At 31.9% G+C, this 23,507-nt stretch overlaps 1 protein-coding gene across 4 annotated transcripts in view; it reads right to left on the bottom strand.

Annotated features, from left to right (window-relative positions):
• The window catches only part of Ac78C (adenylyl cyclase 78C), a 636,268-nt gene that overhangs the window by 51,150 nt on the left and 561,611 nt on the right, over window positions 1–23,507 (bottom strand). For all 4 annotated transcript variants that reach the window (XR_014132796.1, XM_081769540.1, XM_081769538.1 and 1 more), the window contains 3 exons: window positions 19,962–20,180; window positions 17,763–17,860; window positions 5,900–6,101 (listed from right to left, as the gene is read on the bottom strand). Coding sequence is in view for 3 of the 4 variants with exons in the window: in XM_081769540.1 (XP_081625666.1) it covers window positions 5,900–6,101; window positions 17,763–17,860; window positions 19,962–20,180 (519 nt within the window). In the remaining variant the exon portion in view is untranslated. The remainder of the gene's footprint in view (window positions 1–5,899; window positions 6,102–17,762; window positions 17,861–19,961; window positions 20,181–23,507) is intronic.

Genomic DNA, 23,507 nt, shown 5'->3' on the forward strand with positions numbered 1-23,507 from the left:
GACAACCTTCTCTCAATAGGTGATTGGAACTTACCAGAAATACAAGGCTAGAGTTTTGAATTTGACACTGCTACTGGTACCTACAATGACCTTTATAATATTATGCGATACCTCAACTTGAATAGTATTAATAACATCATCAATTTCTACGGTAAGACATTAGACTTAGTCCTTACCAATACCTCTAATGTCACTGTTTTCCCTTAGTCCCAGTAGACCCCCACCATCCTTCCCTCTTAATAGAATTTAGGCAGGCACAACAACCCAAATCTTCAACTTCTGAAATAAAACTGCGTTACAATTTTTCCAAAGCAAATTTTTTCGACTTGTATGATAAACTTTCGCATGCTGACTGGAAACGGGTAAATGATTGCGCTAATGTTGACCTAGCGGTAGAAGAGCTCTATAACATTTTATACTCAATCTTGATAAATGTGTTCCATCAAAACGATATTCTCGTAATTATCCCATATGATTCACTCGAAATATAATTAAACTTGTGAAAAGTAAGAAATATCACCATAAAAAATGGAAACGTGGAGGAGTTTTTTCAGAATATCATCACGAAAAATGTTGTAGTATTAGAGCTTGCCTTAACAGAGAAATCAACGAAGCTCATAAAAAAAATATGTACACGACTGTGAACGAAATATAAGAGAAAACCCAAAAGCTTTCTGGTTGTATGTAAAATAACAAAACTAGAAAATCAGACCACAACACTCTTAGATTTGAAAACAATATTTTAAAAGATAACTTAGAAACTACAAATGCTTTTAAACAGCACTTTCAAAAAATCGTCACCAACTCGTCACCTACCTATGACATACAAAATACTTCAAATCTTGAAACTTCTGAAATAACTGACAACCTAAATTTTCACCCCATACAACTGACCGAAGTAGAAAATGCAATTAAAAATCTCAAGCCCAGAAGCTCCCCTGGCCCGGACGATTTACCTCCATATGTAATAAAAGGATGCGCTGAAATCCTAAAATATCCACTACTAGCTATATTTAATAAATCGCTATCGTCATCCCTGTTCCCATCTAAGTGGAAAATTTCGAATATCTTACCAATACCAAAAAGCAACTGTGAGAACCATGACGTTCAAAATTATCGGCCCATTGCCTTAATATCTGCTCCAGCTAATATATTTGAATCTATCGTTTAGCAAAGAATTTTTAAACATATTCATCCTTTAATATCTTCATATCAGCATGGCTTTCTGCCGAAGAGATCTACAGCAACTAATCTTGTTGAATTCATACACTTTATTGCAGAGCAAATTGACAGTGGAAAACAAGTTGATGCAATATATACGAATTTCAGTAAAGCTTTTGATACACTGGATCATGATATCTTATTGAACAAGCTTATTTCATTCAACTTCACTCTCAAAGCTTGACAATTTCTAATGTCATATCTCTTTCATCGCAGACAACATATAATATATAAAAATATAACAACTGCAAGTTTCATTGTAACGTCAGGGGTCCCACAGGACTCAAGCCTTGGTCCATTATTATTCTTAATTTTTATAAATGATCTCCAAATTGTACTGAATTATTATTTGCTGATGATGTAAAACTCTATCGAAGAATTTTCCATCCCTCCGATGCTCTCGCACTAGAAGAAGATCTAAGCGCACTACATACTTGGTGTATATCGAACAAACTTAATCTTAACATAAAAAAATGTAACGTTATTACATTTAGAAAGAAAATTGATAACATAAAATTTAATAACAGTATACACAACACTCCCGTACAAAGTGTTGACACTGTAACTGATTTAGGGGTCACTATTAGCTCCAACTTTTCCTTCAATAAGCATATCAATCGCATTGTTAGTGAAGCCTACAGAAACCTCGGCTTCGTAATCAAACTTGGCTTGGACTTTTCAAATACTAATGTTCTTAAAACCCTGTTCAATAGTTACGTTAGATCCAAACTTGAGTACTCTTCAATCATATGGCATCCCAACAGTCAGAAAAACAAAGCACGTCTTGAAGCGATTCAATCTCGTTTTGTGAGGTACTTAACTTATAAGGAAACCGGACTATATCCAAAATTCGAAAAATATACCGACCTCCTTCGTAACCACGATATCTCATCTCTCGAAGATAGACGTACCACCCTGCTCTTGATTTTCTTAATGAAATCATTGCAAAATAATATAGACTCTGAGTATTTACTATCCCAAATAGAATTACATGTTCCAGGTAAACGCACGCGTCCTAGAAATATTACTTTTCATTTACCTACAGCTAGAACAAATATGCTATACATGTCACCTATTAGGAGAATGTGTTATATTTTTAACTCCTATGCTGAAAGTCATCCTGAAATTGACATATTTACTATAAACGATCGTTCTCTAAGAACTCTTGTGCAATCTTATTGAAGATTCATCAATTAAAATGGCCATATCTATAAATGTGTTTTTGCAATTATGTAAATGAATTCATGCATGCTCTAATTATATACAAACTGACTAGGTCACTATCGTTAGGTAATTTACCTGTTGTGATCTATATGTAGCCATAAATAAATATATATGGTGTCTGGGGTGGACCTTTTATAGCTCAAAATTCAAGCCCCTTAAAATAATGATGGCCTTGTTTTTGCATTTTCTCATAGTCGCAGTCGTTTCGAAGATACACTGGATGGAAACGGACTTTATGGACACTTTGTATTATATATATATATATATATATATACTATCAACTGCTTGAAGAACTATGTATAGTAATAGCTCTTTAACCCGGCATGTTCGAGACTACGGCTGTGCCGGATTAGTGATTTTGTCGCATTATCAAACGTCAATACAGTTTTAGCGAAAAAAAACACTGATAAATCACACTAGATAAAAATGCAAACGATTAAAGCATATATTTTATAAATTTACGAACATTCTGAGCATCTGTAGACTATATAGAAAACCTACTATACTTTGAACTGTGGGATTTAAAATATTACTCTTATTTAAAATTCAATACAGTATAAAATTAAATTCAAACATTAAATATTTACTTAATTGAACATTCTTCAGGCTCAATTGGTATCGAATTATAGAATGTGCTGAACCTTAAGAATGCCGCATTAAAAATCACTTACTGTGATCTGAAAGATGCATGGAATGGAATTAAAGGAAAAAACTCGCATAATTAATATTGCAAGTTGGAATACAGTAAATGATATAGTATAGTTAAATTGGAAGAGGTATTGGACAAAAATTTTGTCTTTCAGTGACGTTAATTGACCATCTAGAAGATTTGTGAGGAAGAGTGCGATTAGAGAATACGATAACTTCATAGGAACTAGATGGTAAAGTATTGCTTTACAGATCATATCGCTGTTCTTGCGGAATCTGAATCAAAAATTAACATGATGTCAGAAAAGATTTTTACTAAAACTGTGAAAAATTTAATATGAAAATTAATATGATAAAGATGAAATGAATGGTGTGTCTGGCATGTCTGACCTAAGACTGTAACATTCATAGGAGTCTGAACAAAGAAAGTAGAATAATTTCCAAATCTAGGCAGTATTACTAACGAAGATACGAAATGCAAATGATAAATTAAAAATTAAGTTATAAATGGTAAAATATCGTTCAGCTGATTGAATGATAATAATGAAAAACATACTATGCGAGTTATTGAACGAAGAATTACAAAAATGACTCATATTCAAAGTATTGCACTGTACGAAACACAAACGTGGCCATTACGAGAAGACGGCATAAAGGAGTGTACTAGAGTTCTCGGAAATTTGTGTTGCGAAGGATGAAAAAAAAACTTATCTGACTGAAATGACAAATCAAAAAGAGGCATTAGAAATAAAAGAAGAAACTATATTAAATAATTAAAAAGATGTTACGACATTGTTGGCGAAGAAATTGATTGATTGATTGATTGATTGATTGATTGATTGATTGATTGGGGGATTAATGGGGACGTCAGCAGCAAGGCTATATGTCCCCGTCTCGATTAACACGGTTGCTCTGCACTAGAAGATGTAAAGAGAAACAGGCTAAAAGACTAGAGGGCAATAAACAAAAGTGCTGCTAAATAAAACGAGAAAATGAAAAAGAGAATATAAAAGGATATATAAAGTAAAACAGATAATAATAACAATATATACAAAAACAATAGCGAAGAAATTGTACCCTGAATGATATAGTAGAAGGTATGGTGAAATAAAACCTAGAAACGTAAAAAATAAATAAATAAATAAATAAATAAATAAAAATAAAATAAAATTAATGAATAGTATGATGGTATACTTCCTACACCAAGATGAAGTTCCCTAAAAATCATGTAATATATGGTAACTTCCAAATATACAGCAAGTAACTTCCCAGTGAAGAGAGAAAATTATGATTAGTTGTCTAGTAGAGGTAGAAACCGGATACTGCTAGCTCTTAATTGAAGTAGTTTCTCCTTACGATTTTGACGTTAGTTTAGTTGGGATCTAGAAACATTCTTTGTTCCAATCGTCTCCTTCAATTTTTACACGCCAGAGATGCTCATCGGTGATATCATGGATTGTAAATTTTCTTGTTAGCAAGTATGAATAAAGTATAATAAGGTAGTATACAGTGATTCATAAGCCATGTACGGATATTCCAATTGACGTTGTCTATTGCCTAATTATAGGCTTAATAACAATAAAAGTGTTCTACTTTATCCTATTATACAAATTATCAAATTGTTGAGACTTAAATTATCGAAATTTGACTGTATTCATACTATACATCTTTTCGTTTTTTTTTTTTTTTTTGTTGTTGTTGTTTGTGTGTGTGTGTGTGTGTGTGTGTGTGTATTATATATAAGATATGTAAATACCAGAAATAGTAAAAAGAGAATCATACTCAAAAAAGGGAAAGGAGTAGAAGAAAAGTAAAGAAAAACAGAGGAGAAAGCAGTGAAGCGTCCAGATGCGTCAAGCTGTGAAGTATATTCCAACACGCCCTGTCTGGACGTTTCACATCTTTTCCTCTGTTTTGTAATTTATTTTGTATCTATTTTTAATTTTTATTTTAATTATCTATTCTGTCCATGCTTTCTTTCCTCCCAATTTGATGAAGCGTTTTAGTCAAAGAACTTACCATATTTTAAGACCCACCTTAATTTTTAAGCAATTTTTTGGCGATTTAAACAACTTTGTGATGGCGGGGCGAGAGGGAGACAGTGTTAGTACGCTTGTGAATCCCCGCAACTCATGTTCGTTGCATCGGTGCACTGCTGCTGGTAGTTGAATCCAATGTTGCCAGATAGAGATAGGTTTCCCGCGGAATCGAATATATGGCCATTTTTGAGACTGGTGAAAATTTTAAATCAAACACTGGACATTTTTATATTAATTTCGAGCGTAAGACGCACATGAATTTTGGAGGCAATTTTTCGAAGAGAAAGGTCCATCTTATAGTCCGTAAAGTACGGTATATTGTACTTTTGTTTAGTGTGTATGTATGATTATGGTTTCACTATCTTGTGGTAAGTAATTAATTCTCTATACTGGATTCGTAATTTCTTTGTTCAATCTAACTAACTAGAGTGAGAGAGTGAGTAAGTGAGTGAGTGAGAGAGAATAGAGAGAGAGAATGAGTGAGTGTGTGTGTATATTTATATATATATATATATATATATATATATATATATATACACGAAAGACAGGAAAAATATACATAAGTTATAAATGGTAAAATATCGTTCAGCTATCATATAATAGATATCCGTTGTCTAAAAACTATCATTGTTGTTGAAATAATGTTAATATTATATTACAGGCATTTTTCTGTTCTCACTATTTAAAATTTAGTTCAAGTACAATCGAAAGTAATCCTTTCATTCAGTTTGTTTCTATGTGCATTCCGATTTAAAATGTTTACTTACCAAACTAAGAGCTGAAGCTACAGACATCACAGCAATTACCACACAAATAAATATATTCCTGCGGTTCCTATGATGAACAAGAACACTCGAAATCTTTTGAAGTTGCACTGGAAGTTGCTCGAATTCGTCGGCCATAACCAATATTAACGCAAAAGTTAATAGTACCGTTGTAACTATCAAACTGATTTGTAACACAATTTCACTAAAAAAAAGAGAGAGAGAAGATAAACAAGAATTAAATAAGTAAATAACAACGTAATTGACTTAATTGAGCTTAAAAAAAATTAGTTTTAATTTCACTTTAGGTAATATGAATATATTAATGCCCTTACATAAGAAAATTCAATATAACTATAAAGGACCATTAACAAAAAAATTGCTACTTACCAATTGTTTATGCTCGGCACCGCTCCATATTTTGGCATATCTGACTTTTTACTTATATTACTACACAGTTGCCTCGTTGTCAACCGATTGGTAACTTCAGACCACTGAATTATGTTTAGCCCTAAAATTACTGAGTCGCCACCACGTTTATGCAAAACGTGGAAAATCCGATTTAGATCCAGATTCTTGATTTTGGAAGTAAGTTAAAGCATGAAGATTTATTTGCTCACATTGCACGGTGCGATATGAAAAAGAAACCGTGACTCACTGAGTGAATGTATGAAATCTCTTCAAGTAAATTTCGGATTTTCAATAACATAACTTAAATAGATACCACTAATCTGAAGACAAACAAATAAGAATACTGTTCTGAAGTAGCTTGTTTATAGAATATCTGCAAATTAACCAGTACACATAATAATGCAGAGGTTGACTCCACATTGATATAATTGTACATAAATTAAGGAATTTACATGTGTATATAAGTGTTTCTATCTTCGGATTCCACTGTATTGAATCAGATTGATATGCATGAAAGTATTTTTATCTTCATAAGGAACAGACTATAAATATGAGTTCAAGTAGTTAATATTGGGCATGCCATTCACGACAACTTTGGTTCCTGTCACAGAAATTAATTAGCTACAGCATCTTCGCGTAAGCATTACCCATGGTCAGAGTTTATCATTATTCTTTATACATTCAGCATTATCCAGAATTCATAAATTCAACAAAGGCAAACATACATTAAATATGAATTCTACCCTATACTAAACACATTATTTAAAACTTCCGTAAATACATTTATCTTCTTTAATATTCATTTATAATTATATCTCTTATTTCTTTAAATATAGCCTTTGTATATACCATAATCGTTTTGGCATTGCAGTAACTATATGATGTCTAACTTCATGTTTTAATATGCAAACTTTATTGACTAACTCTGGTTTTATCCAATAGCATAGACTACATTTAATGCTGCGCTGAGTCATATTACAGGTATCAGTTATATAATTATCTGGTCAGTAACATAGTGGACGTTATGATTACTATAAAATCATGCCAATGCAATAACTCATTTCAAATGCTATTTGTTCCCGAAGATATTCCATTTTACAGAAGTCTTAAACCAAATTACTAGAATTTTGATTATATGCTTACTGATTACACAGTAATTTTCATCCGAATATGTTTTAAAGGTGAAGTGGCGGTATGGAAGAATAAGGGCCTAAGCCCCAAAAGGAAGTATTTAATTATTCATGTTTATTAATTTACTGCCACCGTTAGAAATATCCTCAGTACGTTCAAAACTTATATAATTACGGATTAATATATAACTTTTACCAGATAACGATTTATTGTTTCTTCGCACACATTAATAAGTTCTAAATTATTATTTTCGTTAAATTCACAATTAAAAGAATTAACTGATTGTCTTGTCTTGTCTTCTTCACTATTAAAAGTGCTGGGAAAAAAAGAAGGGCACCAGGAAATAACCAATTTGTGCCATAAATGCTCCACAAATATTGTAGTGAGTTAGAAATCTTCTTCAGTAAAAAGTTGTAGTAACCATAATACTTGATTCAATTTACATAGTATTTTTTTTAAAATATAAATTCCGGTTTTTTTAATAAATTGTATTAAAGCCTTAATTGGTATGCGATGGTTTGTTGCTAGAATGTATTTATATGAAAAAGGAGCACATCCTAAATGCTTATAAAGTTGATTTAGAAATTGAGTTCTAAATGAATCAAATAGTTCACATTCAAAGAGTATATGATTCGTGGTTCCAATGCCTCTATCACACCAGCAATGATAAGTTGTTTTCTTTTTAATTTGAAATAATTTTAAAGGAGTTAAAGCAGTTCCTAAAAGGAGTCGATAATAAAAGATGATTTCTTGACGTGTCCACGATTTTATGTGCTTCTTGAGTTGTTCTTGTGATGATGAAGATATGGACCAATAAAATTTTCCTGGTAGGGTTTTTTCAGCATCATACCATTTACGTAATTCTTTGTCATGAAATTCTTTGACTTTGAGAAATAGGTTACATGGTGCTATTTTTATATTTGTTGGAGCTCCTGTTGTACATGATTGTTTGGCTAAATTATCAATTATATTACTATTTTCTTCTATATTTACATGCGCCTTTATAAAAGTGAAAAAAATCTGATAATTGTTCTCAGTCATAATTAGGTATAGATGTTTAATATTTAGAAGTATCCATGTCATTGATTTATCCCAATAGATATTTTGTAACTTCATAAATACACTCAAGGAATCAGAGCATACCACAGATTTTTTTTATTTCATGTTTCTTAATATATAGTAAGGCTTGTCTAATAGCGAATGCTTCTCCTTCAAAAATAGAGACATCTTTCGGTAGTTTGTATTGAAGAGAGACTTTTTTCTTAGGGATGTAAATTGCTGCTCCAACATTACTATCTTTATACTTCGAAGCGTCTGTATAGATGAAGATTGTTTCGTCATCGAAACGTTGTTTAAAATCTTTCCATATATTTTGGTAAATTTTTTCCTTTAAATCCTCATTAGAAATTTTTAAGTAAGGAGGATTTAAAACTGTTATTTGAGTCGTATTTATATCATAACCCCAAACGAAGCAGGGTAATGAGGGCACTTTATATATCCTTGGAAAAAATTGTTTGAAGTTAAGATATGCTTGTACGATCCAAGGGAAATTTTTGGTGTATGGTATATTCCTTTGTTGTAATAGTGAATCAACCTGTTGTAGATGTTTTGGAATAGAAGAGTAAGACTTACCAAAGATTTTTATTAAAAACATTGATGCTGATTTGGAAAATAATACTGGTAAAGGCGTACATTCAGCTTCCTTTAAAATAGCTTGTTTAGGGCAGAATGATGGCTGTGAGAAAATAATTTTAATGATATTATATATAGCTTTTTCTAATTCCTGATAATATGTACCATATCTATTATACAATAAGCTGCCATAAGCGATTTTAGATATGTAGCCGTGTTGTAGAATTTTAAGTAAGGTAAAAGGGTTAATTCCCCACTTTTTCGATGAAAGACACTTAAGTAAATTTTGATATTTGAATTGCTCTTGTACTAAATATTGAAATTGAACCTTCCAATTTAGTTTCTGGTCCATTCTAACTCCTAAATAAGGAATATATTGTTCACAATATAATTTGTTATTTTTAAATGTTAAATGACAATTCTTAATGTTTTTTTTTTCTAGAGAATATAATAAACTTAGTTTTTTTTCCAATTTAATTCCAGTCCATTCTTAGTCATCCAGAAATTGATTTCTTGTAAATGATTTTCCACCTGTGGGATTGATCTTTCAATATTTTTAGAAAATGAAGTTAACAGAATATCATCAGCATAACTAGTAATTGTACAATTCTGCCAGTTTTTATTTACTAGATCCAATATATAAATATTAAATAATAGTGGACTTAATTTACTCCCTTGAAGAAGACCTAATGAGGTATTTCTTGATTCTGAGTAGGAATTTCTGACTTTGATGAATACCTGTCTATTTATTAGTGTATTGTGAATAATTCTAATGATTTTACTAGAATTTTTCAATTTATGCATCTTTTCTATTAAAATGTCTAAATTCACATGATCATATGCACCAGAAATATCAAAAGAGATAGTCAGAAGCGCTCCTCTTTTTAAAAATGTTTTATAAATATCTAGTATTAAGTTCGATAGTGCATCATACGTAGAGAAGTTCTTTCTGAAACCTGTAATTTGTGGAGGAAAAATTTGTTCGTGTTCTAAATACCAATTCAATCTATTAAGAATTAGATTCTCAAAAATTTTATAAGCACACGATAGTAGTGCAATTGGTCGAAAATTATTAGAAGAAGCAGTATCTTTAGAATTCTTTGGAATCGGTAGAATCAAGATTTTTTTTCCAAGTTGAAGGGATATATCCAGTGTTCCATATATAATTAAAGTATTCCAATATATTTTGTAATCCTAAGTGAGGAAGATTTTTATAATGTGAGTATGCGATTCCGTCTATGCCAGACGTGGTGTTTTTGCGTGTTTTTTAATACCACTTCTAATTCTGCTAATGTGAAATTTTTATCAATGACTTCATTATTATTTGATAATAAATACTGAGTAAGTAGGCTACGATCATTATTAACGGTACATGGAGTTAATTTGTTATGGAAAGATGGTAACCAATCTATATTTTTGAAATGAATTTGAGTATCCTGTTGATCTTGATATAGTTTAATTTTTTTCCAAAAAAGCCATATTTTATAAGGTGACGTACGGTCCGATAAATTATTGCAAAATTCCTGCCAACAAGATCTTTTCGTATTATATAAATTTTTTTTTTGGTTTGAGATTTTTGTTTTTGATATTCAAAAAAGGATTCTGGAGTTCGTGTTGTTACGAATAGTTTGAATAATAATATCGTCTTATTTACATACTTTTGGCAAATGTTATTCCACCATATAGGACGAGGATTATGATATTCCTTAGGGTTATTCTTTCTAGAATTTTCTTTATTATTCTCCTTGCGTAAATCAGATACAGTTCTCTTAATAATTTTAAATATATTATCTGGGTTATTGTTTATTGATAAATGCATTTGTATTTTATTTTGATAATCTGTCCAAGATATATTTGTAGATATTTTTTGTAATTTAGATTTAAAACAATTAGTGTATTCTAGTTCAGAATTTTCCTTTATTTTTTCGTCTAAAATTAAATGAGAATAAAAAACAATAGGGAAATGATCGCTAGAGCATGTATGATAATAAGTTTGCCAAACAGTTTCCATATAATAAACATTTTTCGTTAATGTGAGATCTGGTGCTGAGAACGTATTAAATTGTATTCTAGTAGGTGATCCATTGTTGAGAAAAATATAAGATGTATTCATTAATTGAGAAAGAAATTCTCTACCTCCTGTAGTGATCTTATTAGATCCCCATACTACTGAATGGATATTGAAATCGCCACCTATATAATCAAAATTGTAATCAAATAATTGCTTCCAGAAAGACGTATTAACATAAATTTTTGGTGGAATATAAAGATTCAAAATTTTTAAATTGCAAATTAGTATACCCAGATATTGAATATGCGCATGTAAATTTTGAAATTGCACATTAATCGTTTGAAACTTTAAATTATTTTTAACACATATAGCAATTCCTCCATGTGAGTCATGACGTATTTGATTTATACATTGATATCCTTTAATCCGTAAAGGTATTTTAGGAGTGCACCATGTTTCCTGTAATAATATAACATCAGGAGAGAAAATACTTATTAAATTTATTAAATGATGTAATTTACCGTAAATACTTTGGGAGTTCCATTGAATGAAGATGAGTCTATTTTTCTTTCCAATATCCATTTTTTTAAAATCTGTAGTAAAGAATATATGTTATTGAGAACTGTATCAGGAGGTATATGAGTACTGTCTCCCTCATTTAGCTTCATTGAAGAAAGTATAATTTTTTTTAACCCTTCTTTAAAAAAAATTAACTGATTCACAATTACAATTCTTCTTTTTTAAAATATTTCTTCTTCCTCTGATATTTAATAAATTAAAATTTAATTTTCAAAGATTAATTTCGGATACCGACCAAGAAGTAGGTTGACATATAACAAGACATATAACAAATAAAATCTACATAATAGACAAACACGAATAGAAGCAAGAAAAGCAAAAGATACAAACAAGAATAATTGTGGGGCATAACACGATGAATTCTCCCTTTCTTGCAACGTATTTTTGTAAACATAACATCTGCTTCTAGTATTCCCCGAAAAGTCTACAAAGACATCTCACCGAATTTAAAAGTTATTTTGTTGATCCACTAAATAAGTCAGGCATTTATCGCGTTCAATACGAATGTGACTCCTTATATATAGGCTAAACGAAACGCAATATTAACACTCGAATTAAAGAACATATTAGACCAAGCAAAAAGTCACAAGGAGAGGGCATGTCGGGATTGGCGCTTCATTTAAAACAATATACACATAATATAAAATAGGTTCTGCAAAAACAAAGAAACAGCGGGAGACTAAAGGATCATTCTTTATTCATAAATGCAAACCTGCTCTAAATCTGGATACTGGCAACATTGATAAGAGTTTGGTTACTACCTTTGATGCATATTTTGAATCTAGCAATAGTGACGTAACCGCACTTCCTTCGATTCAGTTCACTCTTTTTACGCTTAGCTCTGCTCGTGACACTTCAGGATCTATTCTTTACGTTACATTTATTTAGTGGCACGCATTCCTTGTTTTACACCTTTTGTCTCCTATCCGGTTTTATTCGTTTTGCCTCTGAAGACGGAACTAGTTTGGCGTTCCGAAACGTATGGAAAATATTTAGGCTTCCTAAGGGAGGATGCATTGGTAAGTAGCCAATTTTTTGTTAATTTGAACCATCCTCTCATGCACCCATATAATTACAAAGGAACATGCTTGAACTTAGATCTTTCTTTATGCTATACACCTTTTCTCCATATAAAAACATAAAACAAAATAACATTTGTATCCTTGTTTACTTGAAAACTTCTGTTTACTTCAATATCAAAATTCATTTCATAAATACTAACGCAAAGATCATAAAATAAATTAAAACTTCAAATATATGTATAATTTTACGATTTTAGATCACATTCCTCTTCGACTGTTAACAGCAAAATTTATAGTTTTCGTGAATCAGTGATGCATGGTTTTAGATAGCACAAATTTAAGATTAAAATGTTAATAAAGGGGTAAGATATAGATAAGAATTTGGAGTCCATCAGAAACTATACAGAAAGTCTATCTAATTTCGAAGCAGCTTCACTGAAAAAGAAGAAAAGAAATTTATTTAAAAATGTGAAAATATTTCTTTTTAAAAGAGGTACAAAAAAAAAAAAAAAAATACCGTTCAGTTAACAGTAGCGGATTAAGCTTCCTCGGTGCCCCTAGTCAGAAACGTAATGGGCTCTTTTTTTTGCCCCACTCTATCAGCAAGCAATTCCATATATTCATCAGTAAAAGACAAGTATAAGCTATCTGACAAGTACGTGCTTTTGTTTTGTGAAGGCGCGGTTGTTGATTATATACTGTTATTGGTTGAAGGCGTGATCGGAAGGGGAAGTATGAGTGATTTTCCGCATTACTTTACAGGGTGGACAAAACATAAGAGCACTAAAGATCATTGCAAAGTCTATTTTTTGGTTTATGTTGTTATAATATTGTTAAACCGATTGGTTTGCGATTTGAAGTGGGAAGTGAAAACGGACAAAAATAAAATCGTCAACCAAAATAAGGCATTCCGGTATCAGAAGAATTATATACAAAGTGTTAAAACTATGTAGAAAAGAAAAATAAAAATGGACTTATATTGTGTTAAATAAAACAAAAATAGAATAAAAATTAGAAAGAGCTGCTTGTGCAGTAGACAGAAGTGTGAGAACTGCTATTAAAATTGGTATATTTTATTCAACAAATTAGTATACTCATACTATGCATAAATTCACACTGTAGACCAATGGAGTAAGCAAAAAAACTGACGCACTTTAGCCTACCTCTTCATATAGTGACATCAGAAATTGATGCTGCTAATATGCAGTTATATTCCATTTCTGGCTCCCAATAATATGACTTTTCATATAATTTATCACAAGTATTATTGTGATGTTAAAAATCTTACTTCCCAGAAACTCCCTTTAACCTTACATAAGATTTCAACAAGCTGTATTCTTCTTCTTTTGGGTATTCTTCTTCTGAGCTCCTGTTTAGCCGCATTGTTAGCGCATGCGACTTTGTATTTGTGGCTCCTAGTTCTACTGCCAATTAGATTATTAACATTATCCGGTGTTGGCCCGTCATCATGAAGGGTCTCGGTGGCTCAATGTAGAGCGCTCACCTCTGGTGAGTGGAATGCCTGTTCGATCCCAGCTAGCACCAAGTGGACCATGTGATGAAAAACTACTATTGTGTCAGTTCTCTCCCATTTCCTCTCATTTTCTTCATTCCACCATTTCGTTTATTAATATTAATATTCTATCATATATATATATCTATATATATATATATATCGCGCAGAAAGACTTCATGTGCATAATTGCTTTCATTAAATTTGATTCGGTTCAGCATACTCTTTTGATTTTCTTTACAAAACTGCACATAAAAGAAGTATCTCCGGCAACCTTGTAACATGGCTGACGTCACTTGTAAACAAGAACTTTCAAATTACAATGTATAACTTGTATGAACTTTCAATGCATTTCCATACCGTTCAAAGTTATCAGAAAAAAAAAATCAAACTCAGCGATAAGCTCTAGAACTATCAAGTATTGCTCATTGTGCAGAGAATGAAATTTTTCTTCGTAGTCACGTAAAGGAAGCCCTTCTTAACACATTGACCATGCCATCTGTACATGTGGCTGAAAATATTTTCCAAAGTCTTAACATTTTTTTTCTGTAGTATTGAAAGCACTATTCAGAATTGCGCTGTCCAGAATTTTTATAAAAATGATACGAGAGTTGATCATTTCAAATGTTTCTCATGTCTTAAATAATATGCGATCTTTGTCTTGACCTTGGGCAACCTACATGATACACAATGGCGTCAGTGCTGCACGAATATACCAACCACCCTGCAAAATTCATCTATCACTTACAATTTACGAAAAGGTGCTTTTAAAAATCTTGGTCCTATTTGCTGTGAGGATTTCTGCTTTAGAAAAATTACTTTCTGCATTGGCTCTTATTCCGCATCTTAGGAAAATGTTAGATTTACAGTAGACTTATTCAAACACCACTCTGCAGAATCATCACTAACAAAATTGATGCTATCACTATCACAATCAGAAACTTTAACAAACTGACGGAGCACAACTTCAGAAGCACAACTCCATCAAAATTTTACATACTAAGCATTTTGCGTATCACAAACTTGCCTCAATATAGTCGCTTTTACTGCATTTTGCGAACCACACGTGTTACTTTAACAAATCTTTTGTTCCTTTGGTTCAAAATAGTGTTCACTTTGTCAAGCTTATTTTAAGTTTTTACTATTTCTTAGTTTTTCTCTTGCAAGTCTGTGATAGGCTGGTCCACTTAACTTTCTTCGTTTCATCCTGCTGGATTACCACTGAGAACTCACCAAGTCACAAGTGCACTAATCTTTCAAATATGGGTAAGAACATAAAAAATACTTTCAAACAACACCGTCGTGTGGGTTGTAAGTACCCGAGATGAGAATTCCCAGGCGCCTCCCTCCCCCCACGCACACAGTGGAAATGAAAATGAAATAAAATCTTTAAGTTTAACGTCCCACGATTTTGCCGGTTAGGCTAAAGGAGACGGTGATGAGAAATGAGTGAAATGGTGGAATGAAGAAAATGGGAGGAAACGGGAGAACTCCGAGGAAAAACACAAGCACGGTGTTTGTCCACCACAAAGTCCACACGGCGCGAGCTGGGATCGAACCAGGGACCCCAAGCAGCGGGGGTACGCTCTACCACTGAGCCACCGCGCCCCCCAGTCAGTGTGTTATAAAAAACCACCAAAGTACATTCTGAACTCCTAGATTTAATATGGAATGTAAGATCATGATGTAAGATAAAAGAAGTTGGTAATTTGTCAGTTTTTTTCTAAAGTGAATGGCTTTTGTAGTTAAAACATAAAAGTTAGGTTCTTGAATTATTGAAATGGAGTGGAACATAGTAATAGCATAGAATATACAAATAACGCTATAAATATTAAAGCCCAATGTATAAGTGATAGCAAAAACTTTGTAATTTTCTTTCGCTAAAAAAAAGGAAGAAAGAAAAAAAAATCTTTCCTTAATACAAGTTCTTCAGTAAATTTATCATAGCGTTGCAATACTAAAGTAACATTTTCAGGTGACGTTTGTAATTATTTGTAAGTATTTGCTTCAATTCAATTCTACAATTAGGCCTATAATATATATTCAAAATCAAAATGTGCGGTTTGTTAATGTGTATTCTGCAAGACGATGTTAACGATATGTTGTTCCAAAACATATAGTGTAAAGATCATATAATGATAACAAAAATACTAATAAATTACAATAGAAGTGAGAAAAATTACCTGCATAATGACATATACATACTTTATTCAAACACTAAATGGCATTCTCCTGTCTTTTCTGTGAGAAAATATGGACAATATCTCTTTGAAATCTAACTTTCTGGCCTCATTATTTTCAAGAGCTACTATGGCCAATGAATTAAGTCTTTCCTGGGCCATTATTCAGCGTAAATACGTCTTTATCAGCTTTCACTTACTAAAATGTCAACGGGACAGACATTCTTACATAAAATAAGAAAATAGAAATTAATTTTTAAAAAGTAGATATATATTGGACACGAAAACGATTTGTGTTGTTGACATTATAATAGTTGATAGGGACGCAGCCAGGATTTCGATTCGGGGACACCAAGAATGGATGTCTGGGAATATCCCAAACAAAATTAACAGAATAATCGTTAAACTTGCTTAGCATTGCGCACAAAGAATACCGAAAGCTGCACTTATTGTTCAGTAGACTCAACAATGAAGTGCTGTATTTTCTTCAGTTTTGTCTTATTATTAATTAATTTAATTAATTATAACTAATATCGTAACAATAACGCGGAAACTTCAATATTAACAATTAATTTTAAAGATTTCCAACTGCACATTATTAGCGTCTATCTTTCGTTCAATACATTCTACTTGCAGTAAAAAAATGAAGTCATTCCTTATAGGTTTTGGAAGACTTTACAGCTATTGTCTAACTTTTACAATAAAGAACAGTTGCAAACTATGAACATTTAGAATGAATATTCCTTTACATTAAAAGCTATTATGTCTGATATTCCGCAAACGGAGTTCGACGTTTCCATGAGTTTCTACCCCTAAGCACGTGGCTAATGAGCCTACTTGATAATCCGCCACAGTTTGTGAAGGCTTTTAAAACTGAATATGTATTATCTACAGTTTGCAATAGCAAGACAAAGTTCCATTATAATTGTAGGAGTTACAGAAGAGTTCATTGCTCGTAAATAACGAATTGCGTTGTTTTATAAAGATATAATTGCAACAGAGAACAGTGTGCTTTCCATTTCGTTCACCTTGGAATTTGACCCACAAAATCGAAAGTGTGTTGTGTAAGGTAACTTAATATTGTTCTGACTCGTAGCATTAGAATTGAATAGAGTATTGAAGATATAGAAGATTAAAAACATATTTTTCCCTGAAAATTCTCACACATAGTACTACAATGAAAATATTGACATCTTGAAATTATAGACTTCTTATATATATATATATATATATATATATATATGAAATTTTGCTACTTTTCTTTGCAGAGACTAAAAAGATTGAATATCTATATGCTATAGGTATAAAGTTTGTTTAAATGAGAAAGATAATCTGATAACATTAGGAATATACCACAACAGAAATTGTAAATAAAAGTAAGACTTACCTAGGCATTGTGATTCCCTGGCACATAGCAATGAAGAGCCAAATGATGAAGCAGCACAGCATATTGGATTTAAACATGTCTTCTCTCATCTGGCAAAACTGAAAAATACGTTTAATCAATTAAACTCTCCATTCTTTTAAAATAAAGAAAATAACGAAGAAACTACTGAACTCCCTTCCTCCGCCCCCCAGAAAATCAAATGTTACACAATGATGTAATAGGATGGATATTAACAACTAAAAATTGAAATTTTAACATTATTGAAATTAGGCTGGAGTATAGATAATCACATGTATATTATATAAATTTGATTTATGGTGTTGTGGAAGTAGTAAAAGCAATCAAGTTGATTTTGTATTCCAACAGTGTACCCTGGTAGTTCCTGAACTGTGACACAACGTTGAGGATGGTTTCAGAAATGCAGAATCTGTCTATAAGATGGAAAGAAAACAGAAGTGTGTGGAAATAAATCTGAAATAGGTTTCGAAGGTATTGATTTCATCACATTATGTCATGTGAAGGTCGATTTACAAATAATTTCTACTTCCTTAAGGAATTTATACAGTAGTGAATCAGAATTGTCAAATTGTCTCTACAGTGGAGAAAATTGATCAAAATATGTACTTTTACAAGTAGTGTAATTTTTTAAAAAAATGAACACATGAAGAAGATACCAAAATTCATTGAAACATAGTGTCAATCTGCTGTTGACATTTGGGTGCTTCGGCTAGTATAATTTAAGTTTTTAATCATTTGAAATGTTGATGTTGTACTACCGTGACAACTTACGAACAGTACGTAATATTAATGTAAAACATGCTTCAGCTGGCCGTCATTTTCTCAAATATTACAGCACGTTTTTTCTTAAGTATCTTTAATATGTTAGGATTCGAAACACCATAACAGTGAATGTCCTCTACCAGAAAATATCTGGACCCAAACTTTTATAGTATATATTCAGGATTTAGTAGGAATTCGTTAACTTAAGTGAATTTTCTTCTGATTGAGCTAACTTTTTGAAATGTAAACGTGAGTTAAGTTTCGTTCAAACTGAGTGCTGAGCAAAAAAATCACGCTCATTTAAAGGGATAATATCTTGAAATAGAATATTAACATGTTCATTTTGAGAACCTTCTTCACTCTTGTATAGTAACAAACTTACATAGACTACAAAATTAATTGTAAATACTACTTCAATGGCGTGAGAGGGAGAAGATATATCATTTACTGTATGGACTATTTAATTCTCCACACAAAACTATAAACGCAGTGTAGTAACACTACATGAACTAAAAATAAAATAAAAAATAAGCTCAAAATATTTACGAGGCATCCATTCTCAAGTTGAGATTTTTCTTTGAAGCTACTCTGTTTTACACAAACCATTTTTCAGGTAAGAATACGGTAACGATGAAAGGAAAAGAAAAAAACGGGAAAATTACCAACTCATCTAATCATTTTACTTCCACTTAATGGCAAAATCATTACATTAGCGTCTCATATTATACCACATAATGGAAAAGACGATTAATACAAATAACAAATAATAAAAATAAATGTAAAAGTCAACAGGAGGATACTAAAACTTCATGCACACGATGCTATCCGTCATAAACTTACATAGAAGATCAAGCCTTGGATCCACCGCAGAATAGCGCCTTTTGCCTATTTATACAGGGCGATTATAAAGTATTATTGAGAATGAAATATTCGTAATTGACTAGGAAAATAATAGCTATATGTTACTACTTTTTATTGTTATTCTTTCTTCCTTTCTCCTAATTATTATTTGCTTTCTAGGATTTAGGAGTATGGTACTGTTGGATTCAATAGTTCAGAGGCGGATCTAGTCCAAGGCAGAGGGTCGTAACCCGCCCCCGCCCCCTAGTTTTTTGAGTGAGAAAAATTATTGAAGCTATTACTTATGTGTTTTTTGAAAGTTTATAGTAAACTCATAATATACCTATCATAGTCTGGGTTCTCGTTGCCCCCCCCCCCCGTTTTTTACGTTCTAGATCCGCCTCTGCAATAGTTTATTCTAAACTTCGAAACACAATTGAGACAAACCTATAAATCAATTTTCAATATTTAGTGCACCTTTCATTTTTTATCTTTATTTTTATTTGTTTATTTACTTTAAAACAGGGCTGTTCTAGATTCTGGCAATCTTATTTGAGTTCCAGATTATGTTTTAGTTACCTTGTGTTCCAGTGCAACTTCCTTGAAATGCAAAGTCCATGGATAGACATTGGCATTCCTTATTCGTTTGTTGGAATCAATTTCGATGCTGTTGTCAATCAAGTCATCCACTTGCTCCGACATCGACGCTGGGTCTGGCTTGTGAGCCTGTGCGTGACCATCTTCTTCCTCTTCATATATAAATGGGTCCTCATCAATGTCAGACGATGAAATATTTAACTGTAAAACCAAGACGGATTATTATTAATAAACTGAGGGAACAATAAGTCTTCCTACTTGTAATATACTATAAAAACGTATAAAATAAGATTGGTTACAAAGGCTGCTAACAAGTCTATATTATGTTTAATGCGTGTGAGAACATGAAACTATATTCTCGGGAAATTTTACCAATAATAATATATAACTATTCAGGCTTCAAGAAAGGAATGGACAACACAAAACCAAGCACTCCGTGTAGAAATATATTTAGAAAGAAATGGCTAATAACTGCTCCTACTATTCTCATTTTATTTGAGACATTGTGTTACAAAACAAACTTATATGCAATTTGAAAGGAATAAAGACATATCAAGTGTCAAAATTGCACAAAAATAAGAAAAATTGAACAGAAAATATTCTGGCATCTCTTCTGTATCGCCGGACACGAAAATCGAAAAAAGTACCAAAATGTACTAAATTAGGTTAGATGAGATTAGGTTAGTTTCGATTAGGTTAGCTGCTATATATCGATGATTATGTTCCTCTTCTTTTCTGTAGTTTCAATTCGTTTCCACACTTACAACAAACTGTTCGCCTATCTTTCACACAATTTCAACAACCCACACTCATTATTTTTGTGTAATTCGATAAAATTGAAATACGACATGTCACAACCTTGACATAATACGCGCCATTTCTAAATTGCCTTTCCCACCACTAAATCATAAGTGTACCTCTCCGCCAAATAGTCCCTTCCGCCTCCACATACAGTGCTGTTTACAACATCAAAAACAACCAACAACAACCACCTTCTTAATTTCAGCTATTCCCCTCACCTGACTTTCATTCACTCTCCCTCACAAATCAAAATAAATTCTCCAACTCACGCGGTAAATTTCCTAAAATTGGTCCGGCGATACAGCAGTTAACCCAATGAAGAAAAAAAAAAGTAGTTCTAATAAACTGGAACGTCTATACGTACGAAGCAGGCAGATATTTACGCAGTTAAGGCAAAAAAAAAAAAAATAAATAAATAAAAAACTATCCTTGGGCAAAGTTGATAATCAAACTTGGTTTTCTAAAAGGATCACAGAAGTGGACGGGTAAGTAGTCATTATAATGAAAGAAAACTTGGAAGATGTCTCTAATTAATGTAATATAAGTAGCGAGCGGATAACTTATTTAAATTTATCTTGTTTCCTCCGCTCTTCTGCAGAAAGGTTTCAAGTCACTAAACGTGTGTTTTCGCTATATATAAAGATGAGAAGAGAAAGTTTTTCTTCCTTTTAATTCAAAGGAGGTGTAAGTAGGTAATACCTGACCTAATTAACTCAATAACTGCCTTTGAAAAATCACAGAAACTCACACACAGAGGGAAAGGGAACAATTTAGTTTTTCAACAGAAAAAAGGTATTTGTTAAGTTTATCAGGTGAGGTTACTACATGCTTATCTTAAAAGTTTCACAAAATACAAATTGTTTTCTTCTCACCTTTACTTTACCGATGAAAAGAGGCATGTTCTGAAAGATTTCAGCAAAATTTAAAAGCAATTTTCTTCTGAAAATGCAACTTTTTGATGGAAGAACTCAAGAAGAAACACCATTCATTTTATTTATTTACCATTCATTTATTCTTCGTTCAAGGGTCGAAGGTCAGACCAGTTCCAGTTCGATCGGTTCTCGACATTTAATCTCTTAGTAATATAGGAATTTTGTCCGTTCTCTTCTGGAGTCGCCACTCATTATTTTGAACTATTTTAGGATAAATCGCTATCTTAAATGACGTTTCTAAGGTATGTAAAATACAAAGTGCACAATAGGAAAGCAAAGCCTACGAAATCGCTAAGCTTCGACAAATTATAGCGACTAGAAACGCTCTATGTAGATTCATTTAAAAAAAAAAAAATGATACAATGCCATGTACTTGGAATTTTGGTTTAGTTTCTTGTTTTGTGACCATCTTTATGCATCGTCTCGTGACAGTTGAACTCTCTCCCTTTCCCATATTATATATATATATATATATATATATATATATATATATATATATATATATATATATATATATAACCAAATTTAGCAACATAACTAACGGTAATTGACTGCATCAAGTTCAGGCCAGATCGTAGTCATCGTCGGGTTTTTCTCCTCAACACTATAAGAAGTACTCCTTCCACTTTCCGATTGGTTGGAGCTCCAAACTACTTATCAGTTAAACGTAATTTAAATTACGAAGATTGTGCGTAGTCTAAGTGCATCTACGCAGTGGATATTTGATAGAATTTGAGATGGCTTCATCTGTTTTAGAAATACTTTCCACTGAAAATTTTAAATTTCAATTTTTGGCATTCAAATAAACTTAATTATTTATGCTTAATTGTATTATTACAATAATCTAAAAGAAAAGACGGAAAAATACCTTATTTTGTTCCTCAGTTTTATGTTTAAAGCATATACTTTGTGTAATGAAAGGTGAGAGGAATTACAGCAGTAAGAAAGGTCACCTTTCCAATCCTCATCGTTGCAACGGAGTTGCCGATCGAAATCCCTCCAATGTTACATATACTTTCGTTAATATATAATCTATAATTATCACATGAAATTATCTAAGAAATATTACTTTATGGTAAATACAGATAAAAATTTACTATTTCCAGAATTTTGTAAATTGTTAGCGAATCGGAACAATAAATACTACGGCACAATCTAACCAATTATCAAGTTTAGAGGAAACAAGACTAATTTATATTCCTTACCAAAGCTCTGTGTATTACCATTAAGTGGAAGTAACATATCAATGTTTTAAGGTTCATGTATTAATATGTTTAGGAAATTTTTCTATAATTAACCCACTTTTATCGTCCAGAATTGCTTCTTCAGAATTACCACGACAAGCAGGAAATTTTCTAGTGTAACAAAGTATGATATTCCAAAATTTGTTTTTTAATTCAATTGCTGAGAATTCTCATATTCCGCGTCAGATACCGGCTTTGTTTATTTTGTCTGATATAAATGTATATTATTGGCACAAAATATGAGATTAAAACTAATGACTTCAGACTAAAAATTATATGTTCTTCGGTCACTTCAGTTTCTACGTTAAAAGCTTTCTCAATCGCACTTTAGATACTATATAGGAAAAAAATCTACAAGCTACAGGGGTCCTATAACACTGGTTAAGCAGTTGGCAATGTTTTGACGTATGTAAAGCATGGCTGAAAAGGACATCCTTTAAGAAACTAAAAATGTCCAATGTAGAATTTTCACTAAGAAGTTCTAATTGTGTATTTTATGTTGTCTCTTGATGCTTTAACATTGGTGTGTACTTAGTTACGAGAATAATATT

This window comes from Thermobia domestica, chromosome 8, assembly GCF_964235325.1.
Source record: "Thermobia domestica chromosome 8, izTheDome1.hap1.1, whole genome shotgun sequence".
Taxonomy (NCBI): Eukaryota; Metazoa; Arthropoda; class Insecta; order Zygentoma; family Lepismatidae; genus Thermobia; species Thermobia domestica.